This window comes from Lactuca serriola, chromosome 1 (assembly GCF_051521515.1).
Source record: "Lactuca serriola cultivar US96UC23 chromosome 1, Lser_US96UC23_V15, whole genome shotgun sequence".
Taxonomy (NCBI): Eukaryota; Viridiplantae; Streptophyta; class Magnoliopsida; order Asterales; family Asteraceae; genus Lactuca; species Lactuca serriola.
Genome location: NC_136408.1, coordinates 35,711,087 through 35,734,486, shown reverse-complemented (window position 1 = coordinate 35,734,486; position 23,400 = coordinate 35,711,087). Strand labels below are relative to the sequence as shown.

At 31.6% G+C, this 23,400-nt stretch overlaps 5 protein-coding genes and 1 non-coding gene across 8 annotated transcripts; 3 read left to right on the top strand and 3 right to left on the bottom strand.

Annotated features, from left to right (window-relative positions):
* The first annotated feature begins 4,876 nt into the window (after nucleotides 1-4,876).
* On the top strand, nucleotides 4,877-8,984 carry LOC145083166 (agamous-like MADS-box protein MADS4). 2 transcript variants are annotated; one of them, XM_079023363.1, is made up of 8 exons: nucleotides 4,877-5,174; nucleotides 5,333-5,414; nucleotides 6,890-6,957; nucleotides 7,033-7,132; nucleotides 7,366-7,407; nucleotides 7,524-7,565; nucleotides 8,452-8,597; nucleotides 8,679-8,984. In XM_079023363.1, the coding sequence occupies exons 1-8, from the start codon at nucleotides 4,990-4,992 to the stop codon at nucleotides 8,749-8,751; spliced, it is 738 nt and encodes a 245-aa protein (XP_078879489.1). In that variant the 5' UTR covers nucleotides 4,877-4,989; the 3' UTR covers nucleotides 8,752-8,984. The 2 variants fall into 2 exon arrangements, with proteins under 2 accessions (XP_078879489.1, XP_078879488.1); XM_079023362.1 differs by having other exon boundaries at nucleotides 4,883-5,174; nucleotides 8,443-8,597; nucleotides 8,679-8,983.
* Nucleotides 8,985-9,135: 151 nt separating this feature from the next.
* Nucleotides 9,136-9,700, bottom strand: LOC145083192 (uncharacterized). The gene has a single exon (XM_079023364.1). It carries the CDS (start codon nucleotides 9,490-9,492, stop codon nucleotides 9,283-9,285), a length of 210 nt encoding a protein of 69 aa, XP_078879490.1. The 5' UTR covers nucleotides 9,493-9,700; the 3' UTR covers nucleotides 9,136-9,282.
* A 5,459-nt stretch (nucleotides 9,701-15,159) lies between these two features.
* On the top strand, nucleotides 15,160-18,709 carry LOC145083140 (CBS domain-containing protein CBSCBSPB1-like). 2 transcript variants are annotated; one of them, XM_079023361.1, is made up of 15 exons: nucleotides 15,160-15,315; nucleotides 15,433-15,602; nucleotides 15,789-15,957; nucleotides 16,036-16,168; nucleotides 16,266-16,436; nucleotides 16,532-16,610; nucleotides 16,722-16,835; nucleotides 16,913-16,979; nucleotides 17,083-17,188; nucleotides 17,268-17,326; nucleotides 17,433-17,542; nucleotides 17,635-17,765; nucleotides 17,851-17,936; nucleotides 18,055-18,144; nucleotides 18,258-18,709. In XM_079023361.1, exons 2-15 carry the CDS (start codon nucleotides 15,475-15,477, stop codon nucleotides 18,441-18,443), a joined length of 1,629 nt encoding a protein of 542 aa, XP_078879487.1. In that variant the 5' UTR covers nucleotides 15,160-15,315; nucleotides 15,433-15,474; the 3' UTR covers nucleotides 18,444-18,709. The 2 variants fall into 2 exon arrangements, with proteins under 2 accessions (XP_078879487.1, XP_078879486.1); XM_079023360.1 differs by having other exon boundaries at nucleotides 15,160-15,328.
* A 254-nt stretch (nucleotides 18,710-18,963) lies between these two features.
* Nucleotides 18,964-19,045, bottom strand: TRNAS-UGA (transfer RNA serine (anticodon UGA)). The gene has a single exon. It is a non-coding gene; the product is annotated as a tRNA-Ser (tRNA).
* A 179-nt stretch (nucleotides 19,046-19,224) lies between these two features.
* On the bottom strand, nucleotides 19,225-21,606 carry LOC145083108 (protein NUCLEAR FUSION DEFECTIVE 4-like). Its single transcript, XM_079023358.1, has 3 exons — nucleotides 21,164-21,606; nucleotides 20,158-21,068; nucleotides 19,225-19,897 (listed from the first exon to the last, which is right to left on the bottom strand). The coding sequence occupies exons 1-3, from the start codon at nucleotides 21,494-21,496 to the stop codon at nucleotides 19,423-19,425; spliced, it is 1,719 nt and encodes a 572-aa protein (XP_078879484.1). The 5' UTR covers nucleotides 21,497-21,606; the 3' UTR covers nucleotides 19,225-19,422.
* Nucleotides 21,607-22,015: 409 nt separating this feature from the next.
* Nucleotides 22,016-23,265, top strand: LOC145083124 (thylakoid lumenal 17.9 kDa protein, chloroplast). Its single transcript, XM_079023359.1, has 4 exons — nucleotides 22,016-22,356; nucleotides 22,443-22,557; nucleotides 22,653-22,722; nucleotides 22,920-23,265. Exons 1-4 carry the CDS (start codon nucleotides 22,043-22,045, stop codon nucleotides 23,138-23,140), a joined length of 720 nt encoding a protein of 239 aa, XP_078879485.1. The 5' UTR covers nucleotides 22,016-22,042; the 3' UTR covers nucleotides 23,141-23,265.
* The last annotated feature ends 135 nt before the right edge of the window (nucleotides 23,266-23,400 follow it).

Sequence of the window (23,400 nt, the reverse complement as noted above, 5' to 3'; positions counted from 1 at the left end):
CATAACAATCAATCAAATATTCTTTTACAATTTAGGATAAATAATCAGTATAACATAACAATCAATCAAATATTCTTTTAGAATTTATGATTAATAAATGGTTTAACATGTTTCATATTGTATACACTGAAGAATTCTTGAAGAACTAAAGTTTCTAACTATAATACCACAAATATTTTATATGAATGAAGTAATTCTTGAAGAATATATATAGTTTTTTAACTCTATAACACCACATTTTTTATACAACTGAAGAATACAATGTCTAAATTTTTTTGTCTCTTCGCTTTAATCATCATCACAAACCACTACTATGAACGATTGTAATTCGTGAAGAATTCGATCATTCTTAAAGAATATTTGAAGAATACAATGTCTAAAACTTTTTGTTTTTCCACTTTCTCTTATTGATATTGATTACCATCTGCATCACCATGCTCTCATGACATATACCTGCACAAAAACACGCCATCAACATCACAAACCGCCACCTTCAGCCTCTATAGTTCTTTAAGAATCAAAATCCATTATTTAATAATAAGAATTCATTCAATAATAATATAAGTCAGTTCATGGTAAAAAAATCAAGCTTATTTTTTAATACTGTAAAAGGAAAAACAAGTAAATATACATTGATATTATATAGAAAAAACGTATTTTAGTTATGATTCCACTTCTGTCGATAATCCTCTCCTGATACCTTTTTCATTTTGATCATTACATCTTGATTCTTCATTCTACTCTATTGATGAAAAAATCCACCATGAAGCTCTCCTTGAACGAATTACATTTTTGTACCCCACTAAGAGCGGATTCCTTTATTCCACAATCAGTTTCCACACCTAACTTTGCAACTTTTATCATTTCTTTTACCATCTCTGTCAACATTAAACCGTAAGAATGATAAATAGAATAAACAAAAGCACTAAAATAGAAACAAATATATTAAGTGAATCTGAGGAATATGAAAAATTAGTCAGATTAGAAGCTTACAGTGGAACAAATCTGTCAAACAAATGTTAATCTACATAAAAGGAAGCATAACTGGTTAGATTAGGACCATACTATGAAGCTGTCAAGTTCAAAATCAAATTAACACCACAAAAATGGTATAAATTTTCTAGCTCATTGAAATTTTTAAAAATCAACATACGTAACACGTAGAAGTTGATATGTACAATGGATAATCAAGTTATAAAACCCGAATCATAATCTGGATTATTCAATTTAGATCCCAAAGTAAGCTTCTAGTTTGAAACTATAAATACATGTTGCAATTTGTATGTGCTAATCAACTAAACTATATAAAAGACTATCAAGTAGAAAGAATAAGATCAATTTTGAGTCATTTGTATCTCTTTCTCTCCATAAATTTCATTCCAGCAACAAGATGATGATATGAAACAATTATAAAATCGGAAAAAAAAATCACATGAATGTGAATATGAATCGGATAATCCTTGTTCCAAGTATGATGAGTAGCGAAATATAAATAAAATAGAAAGATCAAAGAAAAAGAATTTTGACACACCATCATATTATTCGGCTTGCTTAATTAGCTTAGCCATGTAGACAAAGATCTCGGGTTCTGAAGTAGCCATGGAGATTGATCTATGAGATTTGATGAATATGATATAAGGATTCAAGGTTTACTTTGTGAATTGAGAGAGAGGTAGAGAGGTAATATCATCTCGCTTTTTTTAGACGAGACAACAATTTATCAGAGAATAGGAAAGAGACGTCGTGATAACCCTGTCTATGATATAGTCTATGTCGGAGAAGAAAGGTTGTGATAAAGAGGAAACATAAACAATGGTAAAATAGGATACCGGTAGTGGTCCGACGATGGTGTTATGCGTCTGTGGAGATGGCAAGTCGAAGGCGGCGTTCTTCATCCTTTACTTCTTATGTGTGAATCTTAATTTATCCCAAAAAGAACCTCCCAAAATTAGGTCGATATATAGATGGTGCTTTCGAAATCAAATTCCTTGTTAATCTCAATTACCATGATTACAAGATTATCATTTAAAATTAATTAAATGATTTATATGTTAAATTACCATGGTACCCTTTTCAATTGATTGGTTGAGAATGCGTCATATATATATATATATATATATATATATATATATATATATATATATATATATATATATATAATGCATATTACATGTTGAAGATATAATGAATATTAATTACATGTTCAACATTTAATATGCATTAATTACTTTCTTAAAATAACTAAAATGATTGGTTCAGAATCAATCATATATATATATATATATATATATATATATATATATATATATATATATATATATATATATATATATAATGGTAGATCCAAAATAAGATGTTATGAGTAACTCATTATTTTAAGGATAGAATGTCAAAACAATTACATTGCATTGGATTACTTCTCAGAAAATTTTCATTACGCGAAAAAATTTGAAGGGTAGCTTAAGCATAGACATAGATCCGTCGGTTTATATATACCGAATAGATATTTATAGTATAAATACAATTATATCTATATTAAAAGGCAATGTGTAGTTTCCACCTACATTTGCCCCCCATATACTTTTTAAAGTGACAGTTTTTCGCCTTATAGTTTTTAAAACTTTGTAAATGACATTTTCTATTCCTATATTTTTTTTAAAGTGACGACTTTACCTTTTATGTTTTTTAAAATACTTTGTGAAATGATATCTTTTAATTTTCTATTTTTTAAAATGTCATTTTTATCATCTTTAGTTTGAACTTTGTAAAATGTAATTTTCACCATTTCCATTATCTAAACTTTTGTTTATCCTCATGGTATATATATTATGATTTTCTTAATAAATTTCGTTTGTTAACTAAAAAAATTTAAATTTTTACGTTCTTATTTTAATGTATATATCGGTATAAATTCAAGATGATCAATGGTTCGATGTAAATTTATAGCTTTCGTTCGTTATTTAAAAAAAACTAATTTTTTTTATGTTCATATTGGTATAAATTTGAATCTGTCTACGTTTTAACGTAATTTTTTTTACGTTTTCGTGCTTATTTTTATGTACGATGTCTACATATGAGTCGGGTCAAATACAATACAATTTTGATTATTTAAACTTCCATTTGTTAACTTAAAAAAATAATATAAAACTTACTTATTTTTATATACATGTCAGTCTAAATTCAGGTTCTTTATGTTTCAACATATATTTTGAGTATATTTTTGTGCTTATTTTGATATACGTTTCCTACATATGAGTTCGATTATATATAATATATTTTCATTACATAGTATAAACTGGAATTAGTGAATTGTACCGACTTTATATATTTATCAATCAACAAATAAAATGATATCTAACTTTTATCAATATAATTTTAAAACTTTATTTATAAAATGGATTGGTGTGGCCGTACGTTGCTAAATATTTAAAATATCATTGAAAACTTCTTCATGTTAAAATAATCAAAAAGTAGTTGGAATACAATAAAAATTTTAATAAAACAATAATAGGATAAAAGTTTGTTTGTATAAGATTTTTATTTCGAAAAAAGTATATGGAAAATGAAATGAGTATTAACCCTGAAGTACCCAAGGGTAAATTATGGAAAGTGATTTTGAAGTGGGAAGTTGCCATTTTCAGTTGACCCATGTAGCCAACAAGTAATTTCCAATAATACCCCAATGGACTTACAGCTCCACTTTCTCACTCATACCAAAACCGGACACTGCATCATCGAGTTGTACAGACTGCAAAACAAAGAACCCAATTGGCATTTTGTTGGAGTGTGGTGGACCCCAGCAAAAGCAAGTACAATGAGTGGAGGATAGAAGCAGAAGCAATCAGACCCAGCAGAAGCGATGTGTTGATCTGATGACACGTAGCAAAGTGGGACCAGTTAAATTCATTAAAATGTCCACCAAAGTGTTAAGGTATCATCTTCCTTTCAGTCACCTTTTCCATCTTCCTTTCTTTTCGCCATATTTCTTTAGATTTAATGCATTTTCATTTCCCCCTACCCCACTCTACTATAATTATTCTACTTTTCTTTTCTTTTCATTTTACACATGTTGCCAAAAGCAATAAGCTAACGAATTAGTAACTTCTTATCTAATCTAAGGACTAAGATTATTAATAATCTATAACTTATTGATTCACATCTCATAAAATTGCTAAAGCTTCATTTCTTTATTACTTTATCCATGTACACATTCTTTTGAAAATTCTTATTTGTTGCATAAGATCATCGTGAGATTTACGCATTGATGGAGAAAGATCTCATCTTTTGTTTCGGTTTATTCACCTTTCTAAAAACTAGCATTTGTTTTCTTATTGATTTCGGAGATGATAATGTACGAGGAGACGAATTGTTATAAACTTGGCCACTTAAACTTTATCATTTATGTAACTTTCATGCTATTTACAATAAGAAAACATATACGGGATAATGTGCACGTTTTGTTTCACATTTTTCTTTAAATTTTTTATGCAAAACGGAAAAAAGAAAACTAGTAAGTTTGATAGTCATGTAGACCTTTTCTTTCAAAAACGTAACGTCCTACCCTCTTGCAACACCACCTTCTTCTTTCCCCATCGGTTCCAATTTCCAACCAAACCAGTCGAAACCTAATTTAACGATTTTTTTTAACCATCAAGGGCATTTTAGTCATTTTGGTTGGTTTAATCGTAAATGAAACTAAATTGATGCTTGGATGATATATCATATATATGTTTGTTATCATTTCAACAATTTGGTGTTATTTGAATACATTGTCTTTTATTTCTTTTTCCCAATTAATTCCCATGTTTTTTCATAATATATTTAGGCCATCTTAGAAATAGCTAGAATATATAATAACAATTTTAAAGGAAATAAAGGAATATTTATTTTGAGGTGGGTTTAAGTATTAAAGGTCAAAGTTACCTTTAGGGTTATAAAAGAGAGCAGAAGAGATCAGAGAGATAGAATAAGAAAGAAGAGAAAGAAACAATGGGAAAAGGGAGGTTAGAGTTGAAGAGAATAGAGAACAAAATAAACAGGCAAGTCACCTTTGCCAAGAGAAGAAATGGGCTTCTCAAGAAAGCTTATGAGCTTTCTGTTCTCTGCGATGCTGAGGTTGCTCTCATCGTCTTCTCCACTCGTGGCAAACTCTATGAGTTCTCCAGTACCTCAAGGTATAAACAAACCCTAATTATATTATCTTCTTCAAATATTCCTGCAGATCTTTCAACCAACTTTTCCTCTATAATATATACTTTGATTTCGAATCTTACATTCGGGCTATTGGAGCAAAGAAACCCTAATTATCTTGTATGTTCTTTGAAATCAAAAGCATGTTGAAGACACTTGAGAGGTATGAGAAATGCAGTTTTGGGCCACCGGAACAAAGAAAGCCGGCGAAAGAGGATCTTCAGGTATGATCGGTTACCGGTGGTTTTTTTGATATAGTTGGCTTCTTATAAATAATTAAATATCCATTGTATATGTCTATATGAATTTAGACGTAAAGATTATATATTAACCATCAAATATGCAATGTCTTTATTGATTTGAAAACGTTCTTTCGAAAAACTTATATGAAGGAAGCTGACAAGATTATTTTTTAATATGAAATCGAAAAGAAATCTGAATATATAGGGAATGGGCAATGGAGAATAAGGTTTTAAGCGAGGGTTAATTAAATGATTATTTCGATATTTTATATACTCTTTAAAATTTAAGTAATACTTTACCTGAAAGTATACATAAATGATTCAATCTAAGATCGAAACACACAATATTGTAACTTGAACGTTATTTTTTTTTTTTATATATGACATGGTTCTAATGAATTATGTGTTAGAATATTTTTTTTTTTACTAATTTACATGATAAGATGATTTTTATTAAATGAATTATATAACCAAGATTTTCTAAATAAATGTTCAACCATTAGTATATTGGTTTTATATATTTTTTTATTACAAAAAAATTATTAATAGTTTTATAAAGATAATAATTTTTATTACATTTCTTCTAAATGAACAAAAAAAAACTTTTAGAAACATTTATTTTGATTTTATATTATGTGTGGATAACTTTAATTAATATGCTATAAAAACACTATATTTCCAAATATTTAGTTATTTTGTAACTATTAAATATAGACTGTAATTGTGAGCCATTAATGTATAATTCTGTATAATTATATGTTTAAACTTTTGACATGATATCTAATCGATTCATTTGTCGCTTCTGGTTCATAATTATTTAGCGTATATTAGAAAAACTTTTATATCTATAAAAAATTGCATATAAGATGTTTCAGATATGGGAAGTTCAAAACGTTTGGGTTTTGATCAAATCAACAATATAATTATGAAATAAGGGATAATGCAAATATTTGCCATCTTAAATTTCATTTTTTTTTGCTAAAGCCAACTTTCCAAAATTACTTAAATAGCTATTATGTCATATATATATGTACATTTAAAAAGGTTAAATGTTTTTTTACTTAACAAAGTGTTATATTTTACCAATTTAAACAGCAAATTCGTTTTCCACAGGGACAACACAACAAATTAACTACAATGTTTTATAAGTTAAACATAATATACATAAAATGTCGTATGGTTTTATGCTAATTTGAAATGTAGGCGCGTAATTAGGATATAATCCACATTATTACACAAATAACAGAAAGATAGTAAATTATTAAATAAATAAGCAATTTACCTTTAAGCAAATGTTTTCATAGACACGTTTGAGTTTTATCATCTCCAATAGTATATGTCAGATTTGTTACATGGGTTGATTTACGAAAATTTTAGGTTTATAATAATATATAGACGCATGGGTTTATGAATATGTTTATTATTAATTATTATGCGAATATTTTTGTGGAGATTAGGAACAAAGCAGTTACCAGGAATACATGAGGCTTAAAGAGCGCTACGACGCTCTGAAACAACTCGAAAGGCAAGAACCCTTGTTTGTAGTTTCCACAAATCCATTGTGAACTCGGTTTTTACTTTTTACTGCTGTAACTTTCAGGAATTACTATGGCGAGGAGATAGACTCTTTAACTACCAACGAGCTCGAGTCGCTTGAAAGACAACTTAATTGTTCATTGAAACAGATTAGAACAATAAGGGTACATTTGTTATTTACAGGCTTATTCTTCAAAGTTCATTATCAAATGCTACTAGATATTACGTGACTCTTGAAAGTCAACACCTTGACCTTTTACCATATCAACAAAAACGCGAATCCATATTGGATTCATGGATACCATCTATGTTTCTTTATCTAAGAAATAGAGTAAAAATTTTAACTTTTTTAATTTTTTTTTATTGTTCGTAATTTCCTACCATCTTGTTTGCACAGACTCAATCGCTGCTGGATAAGCTCTATGAACAACAGAAGATGGTACGAACTAATTTTTGGATTTTAAATTTTAAAATATATTAGATCTTGAATTTTATTATCTTAAATTCTTAGCTTAATAGTAATTGCATTTGGAAACGTTTTAATTTTGTTTTCAGGAACACCAACTTTACGAGTCCAACAAGACGCTTCGACTAAGAGTATGCACATATGCTTATCTTTTGGTTAAATGCAAGAACTAAAAATGTACTTTCATTGATTTGTTTATTAATATCCTACTTCCATTTACTTTTTTAACTTTTTAAATCTACCCGGTTATATAATAATGACATATATCGAAAAATACAATGCAATTTTGACCGCTATTTGGTAGATTTTTCAAGGTGTACATGTTTAATAAGATTTTTTTAAAAGTATAACGTTGTAACCGTTAGATTTTCCATAGTACAATATCTACCCTAATAAATAAACCTTAATAAATAAGAATGATTTTGCCACATGTCATTCTCTCATTCAATTTGGCACATGTCATTTTGTCATAATTTAGAGAGACATTTATTTTCCACTTGTCATTTATTTCAATTTCCATTTCTAATATATATTAATTAGTTTCCATAAATTAAACCTACCATAATCATATTAATTTCAAATTTTAAATTTTAAATTTCAATTTCAATTTCAAATAAATTTACAGTTTAAACCTTTATGTTTAACATTTTGTTATAATTAATCTGTTTAGTATACGGGTCTAATAACTAAACAATAATTTTAATTTATTTATTTTTTGGATGTTTTTTTTCTCATAATTTTTATTCATTTCAAATTTCAAATTCAAATAAAGTTTTTATTTAATCGTTTCTATTTAACATTTTGTTTTAATCAACCCGTATATTATACGGGTTTCACAACTAGTCTTAATATCATATAAACTGAAATTACAATGCTTTAATAGATAGAAATGAAAGTAGATTGTAATAATACACTGAGTAATTAATGAAAGTACATTGGTATCTATTGCATATCTTCCCTTATCTTTTATCTCTAGTTTTCGAACAGTTGAGCCTTAGAAACTTGTAGTGGTCACAGTTAGAAGAAGAAAGCCAAGCAGAGGCGCTCCAATGGGATGCACATGCAAATGGCATGATTTATGGGCATCATCAACACCAAATGTCTCAACCCACACGTGACGCCTTCTATCACGCAACTGGCTGTAAAACTACTTTACAAATTGGGTAAGAAAACTCCATTTTAAGATTAATATTTCAAAAAATAAAAAGAAGGATTTTTATGCTTAATATTTCATAAAATTTTAGGTACCAAACGGAACAAATGTCTGGGGTGACCTCTACGAACGTGAACCATCAAATGCAAGGTTGGCCAGCTTGAAATTAACAAGCTAGATTCAGTCATTTGTTGCTAAATCTGATTTACTACATACGGTGTTGCATGTTGGGAAAAATTTGTTCTATCTAATCTTAAATTTTATATGTTTATGTTTTCTTGTGAGTTTTATCAATCTTAACCGAATTTAGATTCAGTCTATCAAACTGTATTAATTTATGGTGTAACCAATTCGGTTTTAAGGAACATACTTTGCTTTTTCTGATCTTAAAATATATTTCTTAATACAGAAATTGAATGAAAATATGTTTCTTTTAAAGCTTATATAATTACTTTTAAAAAGATTTATCATCTTGCATATTGTATATCTTTCATGCCAACAATAAGTAGTTGGTTCACTTGGTTGGAGGACGGAATGGAATGATGAAGTAATGTAATGAAACGGTCAATGTAATAGATTAAGGGGTTAAAGAGCACATAGATCATAGATGAAGGGCTTAAAGAGCACATAAAGCAAACAAGTAAGGGGTAAATGTAAATATAATAGTTGATGGTTTAAGGTTAAAGTTTAAATTACTAGCCGGCGTATACATGAACGCCGATGGTGATCAGGAAGAGGGTGAGAATGCCGAAAAAGACAACAGCATGAACGATCACGGCGGCGCCGCTGGTCCGCATGCTGCCGAACTCCACCACCCTGTTGTGACCCGGCAACTGGAACAGTAATCCTGGCGATAATAGCACAAACAGCACCACCGCCACTAGAACCGGGCCCCAATCCGCCATTGCCGCCGGTGAACTTGAGCTTGACGCAGATAAAAGAAACCTTGTGATTTTTATCAGATCTATAGGTGCTGAAAGCGTTAAACTGTAGATTATGATCTGTGAATGAGAGCTTAAATTAAAGATGGGTGAAATTCGGATTCACGGGGAGACATCGTTACGTGGGGTTTTGCAAACTATGCGATGCTTTCACGTGCGATGCCTCTGGTGGTGTGTGACCCTCGAGCCAATAACACCCTGCTCCCGAGTTCAACTTAAAGAGAGAAAAAAAAGGAAATGGGAGGAAATGAGAGGAAAGCAGGATAGAATGGTGCTCCCGAGTTTTATTAAAGGAAGGAAGTGGAAGGAAATGGAAGGAAAACTTTCCCTCCTACCTTTCCTCCTGATTTGGGAGGATTTGAAAAGAAAGAACAAAATGTTTAACTTTCCTTCCATTTCTCTCCGACTCGGGAGCACAAATGACAATTTTTTTTTCATTTCTTTTCTCTTCTTTTCTCTCCTTACTTTCTTTTCTCTTCTCTTTTTTTCTTTACTATAACTCGAGAGCGGGGTGTAAGTGAACAGAGGCCGACCCTAGCTCGTAAAAAGATGTTGTAGGATGGAGCCTAGAGGTCAAGTTGCAGAGAAAAGAGTTGAGCTTGAATCTAAACTACTACTATTTTTTTTTCTACAAATAAATCTTTATATTGAAGCTTTTAGTAACTTTTATTATATAAGGATTAGTTTTATTTAAAGTAAAAGAATAAAATAATCAATGAGGGGTAAAATATTATGTAATGGTAATTAATAAAAGAATAATTATTTTGTAATGATTAATTTATTTTAAGAAAAAAAATTAAAATGATTATTAGGGGTTCTTTAAAAATGTAAAAGGGATCCACATAACTTGACCTATTAATTTTCAAATATTTTTTATGATAAGAATTGTTTTGTTAAAGTATCTCTTTACAAAATTGTTTTGGCAACAGCGTACTAGAAAACGTTTTCAAAGCCAAATGTGTGTATTCCTTTTAGTGAGATGACATACTGTTTCATGAAAAATAATGTTGGGAACAAAAGTAAAATTCTTGATATTTTATGAATTTGCTATATGTATCAAACATGGCTTAAGGAAGGAGTGATAACACCTTTAGCATACTGACATATCAATTTTTGTGCTGCCACATTATTTTTTTTTCCTACCAACTCATTAAAATGTTTTGCTACTCATTTCATAAAGAGTGGTGACGTTTTAAATTAATAGGCTTTATTTTGAATTAATAGGCTTTATTTTGAAAATAGAATAAAGAAAAACGTAAAACAATAGTTATAAACCAATCAAAATCCACAAATACATTTTTCTCTCTTCTCTCTCCTCTCGCTAAATGCTTGGCGACCCATTTTTAACACATCCTCCGGTGAATCTTAAGGAGTGCTGTTTGATATTTAACAAATTGTTTGACGAGAGGGGTAGCAAGTCCACTACCTCAAGCCTAAACGGATTATGAAAAAAAATATATCTTTTACAAAAAAGACAATCATTCATGAAAAGTGTTAAAAAAGAATTTATCAATTTATAATAACATAGCTTTTTTTTCAAGGACAAATCAATCTACTCATAAACTACCATATCTCTCTAATAAGACTCGAACCCATAACATCTGAATTGAGAGAGTCACTACTGTTAGATTAAGACGTCTAAGCTCATAATTAAATTGATATAAACTTAGAATTAAATTGGTTATAAACTTATAACCAGAAATAACTAGAAATGATACTAACTAGAAATTATGGGGAAATGATATGTTAATGTATTATATGATTAATGTATTAGTTAGAAATATATAAATGATTTGTTAATTTATTATGTGATTAATAAATTAATGCGAAATCAATAAGAATTATTTAACTATTAGTCAAAATTAATCTAGAATTAATTCGAGATAATTGAAATTAATTAAAAGTGCAATAAGTGAATTGTAATTGTTCAATAGTTTAATAAAAATAAACAATTTTAGAACTCTCCATGGTATGGACTGTTTTTGAGGGATTCCTAGGGTTTCTGGAAGCCTCTTGGTTGCATATAAAGAAATAATTTGAATTGTGATTAAATCTATTATTTAATCAATTCAAATCTGTATTTGCATGTAAGTTACATAAACTATAAATATGACTTATTAGGAGCCAAAATTCATGTACAACCTTTCTAAGAAGTTTATGAACGAAATTTTCCTCTCTTCTCTTCACACACACACACACACACACACACACACACACACTCTCTCTCTCCATCATCTTTGTTATAGTGTTTCTAGGGTTTTGGGTGTGAGCCATTAGAGACATCATACTTTTGGTGCTAGTTTCTAAGATCAACTATTAGGGTTTGAAGTGAATTGTTTACTTAAAAAATTCAAAGGTATGTAATCCTAACTTTGTATTTTTGATATATTAGGGTTCTTGTAGGTTTTGTTGTTCATTGTATGTTACCTTCAAAGTGTTATCACAGAGATCATTATAGGTTGACTATGCCCATGAGCGGAGCTTTATTAGAGGGAGGGGGACTGTGGCCCCCCTGAATTTTTTGGTAAGAAGTAGTCCATATACTTTAATTTTATACATACTAGGCCCAAAAATATAAAATTTTAATTGTGCCCCCTCCCCTTCCGCTCACCAATTTTTATGCATATTATATTTTCGACCCCTCCCCCCCCAAATCAAATAATGAAGCTCCGCCCTTGATGTGCCCCTTAAATATTAATTGATTGTCCACATGTCCATGTATTTTGTCTAACATTGATTGTACATGAGATGAATTGAAAAAACAATTTTTTTTCTCTAACTTTAGTCTTCCACGATATGGCATGCCTTTTGCCACGGCATGACGCCAGTCTAAAACCGACATTCATGAATTTTCTCGCTAATCTGATTAGTAGGGTTATTTTTATTGATTATTTTGTTTTGATTATGTTGATATATGTAACATCTTGTTTCCTGGCATTTCTTATTTCAGGGCAGTGTGCCAGAAGTAGATTGTGTAAAGGCTATGGGCCTTAAAGAGGTAATGCTTAGGCCTTTTGGACGGAGGCAATAATGGTTGCGAGATCTTAACCTTTAAATTGTGTTTTGGGCCAAAGGGTAGAAAACGGAAAGTCATAGACTGGGATCTTGCATGAAATATGGATTTTGGTTCGAAAAGCTTTTAGTCCAATATATTTAGATAATATTGTGGGGCTCTTCAACACCTTTCGTGCATATAAAGATCGCCAAAATCGAAGTTGGATCAAAGAAGTTGTAGTAAATTGAAAGTGTGTTGAAGTTGGGAAGGAGGCTGGTACGTTGGGCGTACCGGCATAGTGAAGTCGCGCATTTAGAAGCGTACGTCGGGCATACACGACCAGAACCCAAACCCTAATTTTTGGGTTTTGAGCTTATTTAAGGTCCTTAACTCTCCCAATCCCTTTCCATTCTGAGCCTCCAACTTCCCAAAGTCCTCCCTTGAAACCCTAACCCTCGTTTGAGCCTTGTGAGCTAAAGAAGATGGTTTTGAATACCTTTGAAGAAAGGAGAAGGTGGTGATTGTGCTTAGAAGCTTAAAGCAACCTTGGATCTGGAAGTTCTTTTCCCCTAGTCATCTCCAGAAGGTATAAAGTTTATACCTTTATGCATCCATTAATAGATCTAGTTAGAGATAAAAGTTATATCCTTTTTGTGATATAATTTGTCGATTTAAGTGTGAGTTGTTCCATAGCTTGTAAGATACATTTCCACATGTATTTGGGAGCGTTAAGTCATAAAAATGGGAAAATGAAGCCTGGCAGCCTGCCAAAGAAATCTCATGAATGACAAATCCATATAAATGGTGATATGTTTAAATGCTCCACCGGACCCAATAAATGATCCAAACATAATTATAATGATTCAAAGCACCCCAATGTTTTAGATTGTTTAGAGCCCAACCCACAATCTAATTATTTTATAATTTCTAATGTGACGTGTCCTTTATAAAGAAAACCTTTGGTTATATATATAACCCACAATCTAATTATTTTATAACTAGTTTATAACCCGTGGGAACCACTGTTACAAACTTAATTAAACTTTAATATTAAAAACTCAAAATTATTAATCACTTATTTTAAATAAATTATTCATTAAGAGATTTTTTAGTTATATAAAATTATAATCATTGCTTTAAATAAATATGTATAATTATATCACTTTATAATTTGTGTTAATTTTATTTAATTTTCATTATAATGTTATTATTTTAATGTAATTAGAGTGGAAAATTTAAAATTTGAAATTTGAAATGGAGATTCAATAAGTTAGCAAGTGACATGCATTAATTAGGAGATATAATACATTGACACATGGCAAAAGAAAAATAAAATATGCATTAATTATGAAGCCTAATATGGTGACACATGTCAAAAGGAAAATAAAACTATTCTTTTATTAGAATAGGGATTTCTAATGTGACATGTCCTTTATTAAGAAAACCTTTGGTTATATATATATATATATATATATATATATATATATATATATATATATATATATATATATATATATATAAACATGTAAAACTAACATAGTTTATTGAATATACGGTAGAAAAAACACATAAAATCTTCAACATTTAAGTTTCAAGAATTTCAGCTTTTCTAAATTGACTTTCCGGTATCACCCGTGGGCTTGACATATATCATATCGGACTTTGTATTAGGGGTGTTTAAAATTAACGGAAACCAAAAAACCGAACCTAAAAGCTGACAAACCTTATCGATTTTTAAGTTAACTGAATTAGGTTTTTTTGATTTTTTTCGGATTGGTTAACTAAATCGCTAAAATATTCGGTTTCTTGGTTCGGTTACAATTTACGTCATTTACATCGGATGGTTAACCGAAAAACCGATTTTTTCATTTGTTATTTTTTTGGGGAATGAAGTTAATTTGAAATTAATAATTATAAAATACAATTTTTATTTAATAATTATTATCAATTAACATTGACCTGTTTAATATATAATTTCCATTTTTTAATTATATTTCATCATCATTAAACATATATTGAGTAACTCTTTATGTTTTTAAAAAGAATAAGATGTACATTTATATATTGTTAACTTATGTATTACTTAATCGAAGTATTTAGGTTTACAATAAAAACGATTATATTATCTATTTTCATTATTAAAACAATTGTCCAAATAAAATCTCAATTAAAAATATATTATTACCATATATATAATTCAAATTTAAGAAATGACAATTATTGATATCACGAAAGATTAGTTTTGTTTTGGAAAGTCGTTATGAAGTTTTTTAGTTATGAAACACATTTATTTATTAGTACAGGTTAATTGGTTAACCAATAACCGGAAAAATAGGTTAATGAAAATGGGTTAACTGGTAATTTCGGTTTAATAAATTTGCAAACTGATCACTTCGGTTAATCTTCCAAAATAAAGTTTCGATTCTTCTTAATCATCTTAAACATCGGCCCCTACTTTATATTGGATTTGACCCTTTTTCTACTGCTCCAAAATATCCATTATGAAGCACATTGTTATTTTACCAAAATTATACAAATCGGTTATTTCTTTAAAATGCTATAAAAGTTTCCTCAATTTTCCAAATAAAAATATAACATAATGAAAATGAGTTAATGACTATTTTAACATGATTTTATAGAATTCTTTGTATGTTTTCTAGAGATAAAAAAGCGCCTCATTTCCTCCTCTGAAATTGGAACAAGGATCTGCACATAATTCATGGAGAATTCATGAATACCTTCCAATCAATTGTCCTAAATCTTGTTTATGTGTGAGCGATAACCGATATCAGGTTAATTAATTGTGTAGGTGTTCTTTCTTTTGATGTTATTAACGGAGTACGATATTGTTGTAGTAATCTCATTGTGTCATGTTCCCAAAATTGATCGATTCATGCGATTTCATGTAGGTTAAGGTAAGGAATCCTGATTGACACCTGCCCGTGGTGAAGATGACGACTAGTCATGCAGGTTCTTCTTCACGAAGAAGCATGGCGTTGACAACATCGTCGTCTCAAAGGAGGAATGGTTCTGAAAGGGGAACCCCTGATCGCAGATCCCTTGTTGCTTCTCGTTCCATGTATGCGTTTTTGATTCCGTTGTATCTCGACTCATTTAGATTCTCCAGTTCTTCATCTACATGCATATGAACAAATGAACAACTGAGCATCATACGAACGCCTTTTAATCAACTTAACTTATACTTCAAATTTCAATTCTAATACGCCACAAATATTTTGAGATATGGTTTGAAAAATCTGTATAGGGGACTAACGGGAGAGCGTACAGTGAAGCGTTTACGTCTCTCAAGGGCCTTGACAGTACCTGAAACCACAAGCATCTATGAAGCATGTCGTAGAATGGCTTCTAGAAGAGTTGATGCACTTTTGGTTACTGATTCAAGATCTTTACTTTGTGGAATATTAACAGACAAGGTTAATTTTGTCTTGAATTTTCTTCATTCATCTGGATTCCTATCTTTCACTAATTAGCCATTATAATAACAACCGAAGGACATTGCAACAAGAGTAATTGCTCGTGAGATTGATTTTGAGAACACGCCTGTGTCAAAAGTGATGACGAAAAACCCCCTTTTTGTACTTTCTGATACTCTTGCTGTTGAAGCCTTACAAAAGATGGTTCAAGGCGAGTATTAAACTATTAATCATGAGAAATGAGATGATTTTTTTTTGTAAGATAACTTGCTAATCTGCTTTACTAATTGAAATTCCTAAAACTATAGGAAAATTCAGACACTTGCCAGTTGTAGAACATGGAAAGGTTATTGCTTTGCTTGACATTGAAAAATGTTTATATGATGCAATTGCACGTATGGAACGTGCAGCTGAAAAGGGGAAAGCCCTAGCAGCTGCTGTTGAAGGTGTTGAGAAGCATTGGGGATCTTCTGTTTCTGGTTAGTAGTCAAAGTTCATTTCTATTTTTCACTTATGCACTTCAAGATTCATAAATTTTTTAAAAATACGAGTAAAGTGACTTAAATTCAAACAGGTTCCAACACGTTTGTTGAATCACTTCGTGAACGGATGTTCAGACCATCTTTATCTACTATAATCTCCGCGAATCCAAAGTAGGTATACCTTTACTTAATTTCTTTTTTTTTTTTTTTTAAATAAATTTCTTCATACTGGATTTTTCTTGAAATGGAAATATATCGATGATTTCCACAAAATAATACCAGGGTTGTCACAGTTTCACCATCTGACACAGTGGTAACAGCAACAAAAAAGATGCTCGAGTGTCGCATGAGCTCTGTTGTTGCAACTATAGATAAAAAACCAGTTGGGATTTTAACGTGAGTGTCTCAATTATATAAAAATTTAGAACAAATAACAAACAACACCATAACATGCTATTTTCTACTTATATTAGATCAAAAGATATCTTAATGAGGGTGATAGCACAAGATCTTCGCCCCGAACTCATCTCTGTTGAGAAGGTAAATTACCTAACTGCCCCTGTTTCCCCGTATCATCTACATTTTTCTTCACAATATTTATGATTTTCAGGTTATGTTTTTTATTTTTATTTTTATCAAGTAGGTAATGACTCCAAATCCAGAATGTGCTACACTTGATACACCTATTGTCAATGCCCTACATAACATGCATGATGGGAAATATTTACATCTTCCTGTAGTTGATAAAGGTAATCATTAAATAAATAGTAGTTAATGTTACACAATTCATACGTATAATATCTAAAACTAGCAGATGGTTTGGTGTAGAGGGAGTTGTGGTTGCTATTGTGGATGTACTTCATATAACTCATGCTGCGGTAGCCACAGTAAGTAAATAAAGTACATGTATACCCTCAATGAAATTGTGGACGAGTTTTGTTTATTATTTTAGTTTTTTGAATATATATTATAGTGCGATTGCCATGTCTACAGGTAGGGAATACAGCGGGGATAGACAACGAAACTGCAAGTTCAATGATGCAAAAGTTTTGGGACTCTGCCATGGCAATATGTCCGGGAGATGATGATGATGATCTAAGGAGGTTATTGGATGTGATTTTTATTTTAATTACATTATTGCGACTCTAATTCAATGTTGGTTTATAATCTAAATACAATCGATGATATGATACAGTGAGAGCTCTGTGAGATTGGTTTCGGAAGCAGGAACAATGAAAACTCTTCCGTATCCTTCATCAACAATACCTAATGCGTTTGGTTTCAAGATCCAAGATAAAAGGGGTCGGATGCATAGATTTATATGTGGTATGCTTAATTTTTTTTTTTTTTAATGTTTTAAAAGATATATTTATGGTTTCGTTTAATTAACCGGTTTTTATTTTGGGTTTAGATACTCGAAGTTTGGCGGATCTTATAACTGCAATTCTTCAGAGAGTAGGTGGTGAGATTGACCGCAACAACCTTCCACAGATTCTGGTATGGTCTATATATATATAAATATATATATATATATATATATATATATATATATATATATATATATATATATATTCAAGTTTTTTATATTTTTTGCTTACGAATGATCCATTTTTAGTATGAAGACGAAGATCAAGACAAGATCGTACTGGTAACAGATGCTGATCTTGCTGCAGCTGTTGACCATGCAAGATTATCCGGATGGAAGGTATGATCCATTTTACCATGATACATAAGACCCAATTTGTTATTCAAGGGAAGAAGAGATGACATTCATACGAATGAGACCCAATATGTTGTTAATGGTGTACATATATACAGGGTTTAAAATTGCATCTAGATTATTCTGGGGTACCTAAACGTAGAAAAGGGTCTTCCACAAAAGGAGGTATTATGGAGTTTGCTCAAGGAGATGCATGGACCACTGCATATAGTACAGTTGCAGCTGGAGCTGCGTTAGTTGCCGGTTTAGGCATGGTTGCCTTTTTGAGAAGAGCTGGTGTCTAAAGATTATTTTCAACACATTCCCAGACTTTTCTTGAAGCATATATATATCATTGAGAATCGATGATATGAAACAAAGATCGGTTGTATAGTTGTAAATATAGTCTTGAATGTCTCAGCTCTACTTTTGTTATAAAAAATGAGATAAGATTGTATTAATGAATGTGTTGTATGACAATCGATCACTTTGTATCGGGTTTTTGCTCGATGCATATTCTTTTGTAATACTTGTAAGTCATTGCAGCAGCATCAAAGAAACATTAAATTCATTATTCATAGCCATTTCTATCTTCGATTAATACATTTAAATTATCCAAAGAAACATCAAATTCATTATTCATAGTCACATCTATCTTCAAAGATTAAGACATTTAAATTATCCAAAATTGTATGACTATTTGAGTAAGTTGGGGGGACATAGATATTATATAAATAAGTGTAGTTTTATATTTTAAATATTCACCTTTTTTTTTAATCATAGTTAGTAAGATAAAAAACAGAAAAATAAAATTATAATACTTTTCGTCGACAGCAGGGTTCGAACCTGCGCGGGCGAAGCCCAACAGATTTCAAGTCTGTCTCCTTAACCACTCGGACATATCGACGCTTTTGTTTTAATTTGGATTATGAAAGTTAAAAAATAGTTATTACAAATTGGAATAAAGAAACCCACGTAAGAAATCAAGTTTACTAATTTATAAGGTAGCTATTGTTTGTTTATTGTTCCAGAACTAATTTTTTTTTCTGCATACCCAAAAAAATATACCGACGATGAAAGATTAGCTGGTAAACACACATATTTTTATCCATTAAAAACATAAAATATACAATGATATACATTTTATCTATAGCTTTACATACTCTTAACTTATATTTCACAATCGGATCATGTCCGATAAGCTATAATCCCAATAATACAAGCAATATTCTTTTCCAAAAAATAATTCAAGCAATTATTTATAAAGTATAAACATCTCAACTTCTAAGTCCGTGAGTTCCCGTAGAGTTGAGCGTAGACTCCTTTAGTCCTGTAAACAACTGTCACACTCAAAGCAACCGCAATTACACAAAGTGCAGATAAGATCCCACAAGTGATGGAGTAACATATGGTGCCATAGCATGTAAGTTCTTCATTATCTTGAAAAATACGATGGTTTATGGTCATTTGCTTCTTTGCTTCATAGTCATAAATTCCACTAGCAATGACACCAGAAAAGATTAGGGAACCTGTTGGGCTTGCTAGTGCAAGACAATTATACAATGCACCAAAACTCTTCAAACCGAATAATTCAGAGGCAGTTGATGGAAAAATGGCCCAATGGGCTCCATAACAGAGTCCGATCACCACCGAAACAATGTAAATAGCACCGGGTGCGCCGATTGCGTAGTAGAAAAGCGAACCTGCCATTACGACTTGAACTACACCCATTGCAACCGGTCTTGGGTATGCGTACTTTCTAGCATGTAAAAAGATTTATCAACACGCAAATAGTACAATATTTAATTTAATATGTTTAAAGTTATGTTACTCAAATGTACTATAAACTTGAAGGTACACTCATCAACAAACTTAAAAAAAAATCAGGTAACCAAAAAAAAAAACAAAAACTTGACTTCAACATTCAAAGTATCTTAGAGTTTTTAGGTTCTATGTTTTGAGTCATTTTACAAATAAACATTATAACATAACAGTTTTAACAGACATTTTAAAACGTACCTTACGATTACCTCGGAGAAGTATCCACCACCAACACGACCAAGAAAGTTCCAAATACTAATCATGGAAACAAATATATGCGGATTTTCATAACCAAGCGATTGGCACATTTGACCAAGGTTATCAATTATGGTCAAACCGGATCCTGAAGCCAACACTAACGAAAAAAACATGAGCAAGAAATCAGCTTTTACCAACGCCTGCATTAACGTAAAATCCTCCCCTCTTCGTGGACCCTTCTTCCGCCGCTTCACCCTCACAGCCCCATCCGCCGCCGCCTGCACCAGTCTCGCCTGCAAATGAGAGATTCTCTTTTGCCTTTCGTAGGCAGAAAGCAAGTCTACTTCCGATGTCTTCTCATCTTCCATCTCACTCATTATCATTTCATTTCCATCTTTCTTTTCATCCTCGTTAAGCAGTTGCCTTTCCTCCGGTAGATTCTCTGAGAAAAAAACCAAATAAACGGGAATTGCAATCGGAAGCAATACGAGGATCAACAGCCCAACGGTGAGCAAAGTCACGGTTATCTGGTTCAGAACGATCAGATCTTGTAAAATCAAAATTCCGAGGAGATAAGCCGCGAGAATGAGGCAAACACTGTAAAGAAATACAAAGCTTGTGTCATCGGATTCTCGAACTTGTCTATGGCCTCCGACAGGTCTAACCATGAACATTACCGATAATATAACGATCGTGGGACCCACTGCAACCAAGAAAATGATGGAGGATTGATCGGGAAAATTGAAGATTGTATAAACTTGTGTCAAAATCGCACCACTTAACCCGGCAAAACCCTTTAATATTCCGACGACTGGACCACGGTTTTTTGGGAAGTTCTGAACTCCGGATACTAAAGCTCCGGTATTGAAGTAGGTTTCTCCGTTTGTTCCGACGAATATACAAACACATAGCTGAAAGTATATATATATGCAAACGCTTATAGTGAATTAAATCGATGATCAGATGAGTGAAGGGGAAAGAGGGTTAGAGAAAGTGAGAAACTGACCACCCACAGAGGCAATTCCGGCAAGGTGTGTATGGTGGTGAGCCAAACCAGACCATATCCGACGAAGTTTTGAACAGCTCCAATGAAAAGAACCACCCAAATGGGAGCAATTTCGCATAAACTACCAGGAATGAATCCGATTGCATCACCGATATCTTTAGCCACACCCAACATGGCAATCTGCCGCTGATTGTAACCCATGGATTTCTTTATCACCGGCGATATGCTGCCGAACAAGTACCCAAGACCTGAGCAAGATTGAACCCACATTGAAGCTACAAAAACCAGCCATCTGTTGTTGAAGAAACTCTTTGTTTTTTCATGTAACCCCATGCTTCTTCGTTTTCAGTTTGCACTTGGTAAGTGTGTATTAATGTATTATGGATTGGTTGAGAGAGTGGTGAGAGATGGTCCAAGAAAAAAATCATTTTGTTTGTGGGTACTAATTCAAAGATATTTCCTACATTTTTATCGCTACTTGGAGGATAAGATCCAAAAAATAGTTTCCAGGTGGATTATAAGTTTGATCCTTTAAGTTTAGCAAATTTTTTCTGTTTTGGTTCTAATTTTTTTTTATTAGCTTACATACATATCAAAAAGAAAGTTTTAACAAACCAAAAAATGTTTAATATACGTTATTTGGATTTAACAGGATACCAAACCAATAAAATTTATAAAGCTATTAAACCAAAATTTATTCAGTTCGTTTTGATTAACAATTTAATTTTTTTTTATTTATTTATCTTAACTTTTCCTTCCAAACCAATAAAATTTTATTTATTTATTTATTTTAACTTTTCCGTGTTTTGTTTTATCATTAACCGGAGCACTATCAATATATACATGCGACCCACAAGTGAGCCCAAGTTATTGATCACCATGAGTTTCGGTTTAACTACTCACCTTCTCCCTCCATTTGCACTCAAGAACACCACAACCACAATCACCATCAAACAATCCCCAATTCAATCATCAACATTATCAGCTTTCTTCTCGCAAAACCCTAATCCCAAAAAACCATCTCTTTTATCAAATCATCTGCTCTCTGTAGCCATTGCCCTCATCACCCTTACTTCACCACCGCCCTCCATTGCACTCCCTTCTCTCAGCAACTCCCTTCCGCCGCCCAATTTACCCCCCGCCACCACCCCATTCTCTCAATCCAAGAACCTACTCACCGGATTAGACAATGGGTAATTCTTTCTTCACATTTGTTTGTTGAATGTCTACTATTTTCTTCATATGATTTGTTTAATTTAGAAACATTTTTGTTTTGCAGGAAAATCAGACCGTGTCCATCGAACAATCCTGGGTGTGTTTCAAGTAACCCACAGTCATCATCTTTTGCCTTCCCTTGGAGAGTCCCAGACAAGTCTATCGATAATGCCCTCCAGGTGTTTGATATTTTGTCACTTCTATATACGCTTTTTCCTTTTGAGTCTAGTAAAAGCAGGTTGTGAAGATTTGATTTTGTGAACCTTTATTGCAGCAATTGCAACAATCAATTCTAGAAACACAGAAAAATGCCACGATTGAGATCGTTGAGGATACCCCAGATGGTAATTTTAGTCTCAATATTCGAAATATAGTGTTCAGATTTACATGCCCTTAATCAAGATGAGATAATCAAGTGTTAAAAATCACAATACTCTTGTACATCTTTCTCTATAATCATATCCGTTTAGTTTTTTTTTTACTATAAATAATCAGAAAAATCATTGGTTATTGATCTTTGTGCAAATTCTATACTCAACAGGCCAATATTTACAGGCCACGGTTGATGGAGGATTTGGGCGAGATGTTCTTGAGTTCTTGGTGAAAGGAGATGTGGTCTCTTATAGGTGCATGGCCACAAAAGTTACATATATTTACCCTTTTACCACAGCCTTAGGGGATTCAAAGGGTCAAGAAGAAAGAATAAGGAAGGTTGTTGACCAATTAGGGTGGGATGCTCCTAGCTTTAGTGCCATGGATTAGGGTCACTATGAATGTATATATACACATTTACACAATCCTGTTCATTATCTTCACTTTGTTTGTGTCTACATAATTTGAATATGAGATAGTACTGTTCGATTAATTCAACGATTTTGTTGTGTTTACTTGGTTGTTTATGTATTTTTTCTAATTTGTATTGTTTTAGGGTAAAACACCTATTCATGAAAAGATTTTTCTAATTTCTTACTGGTTTATACAAAGAAAAAGATTTTTTTTAACCCATTTACGTAGTCATGTTT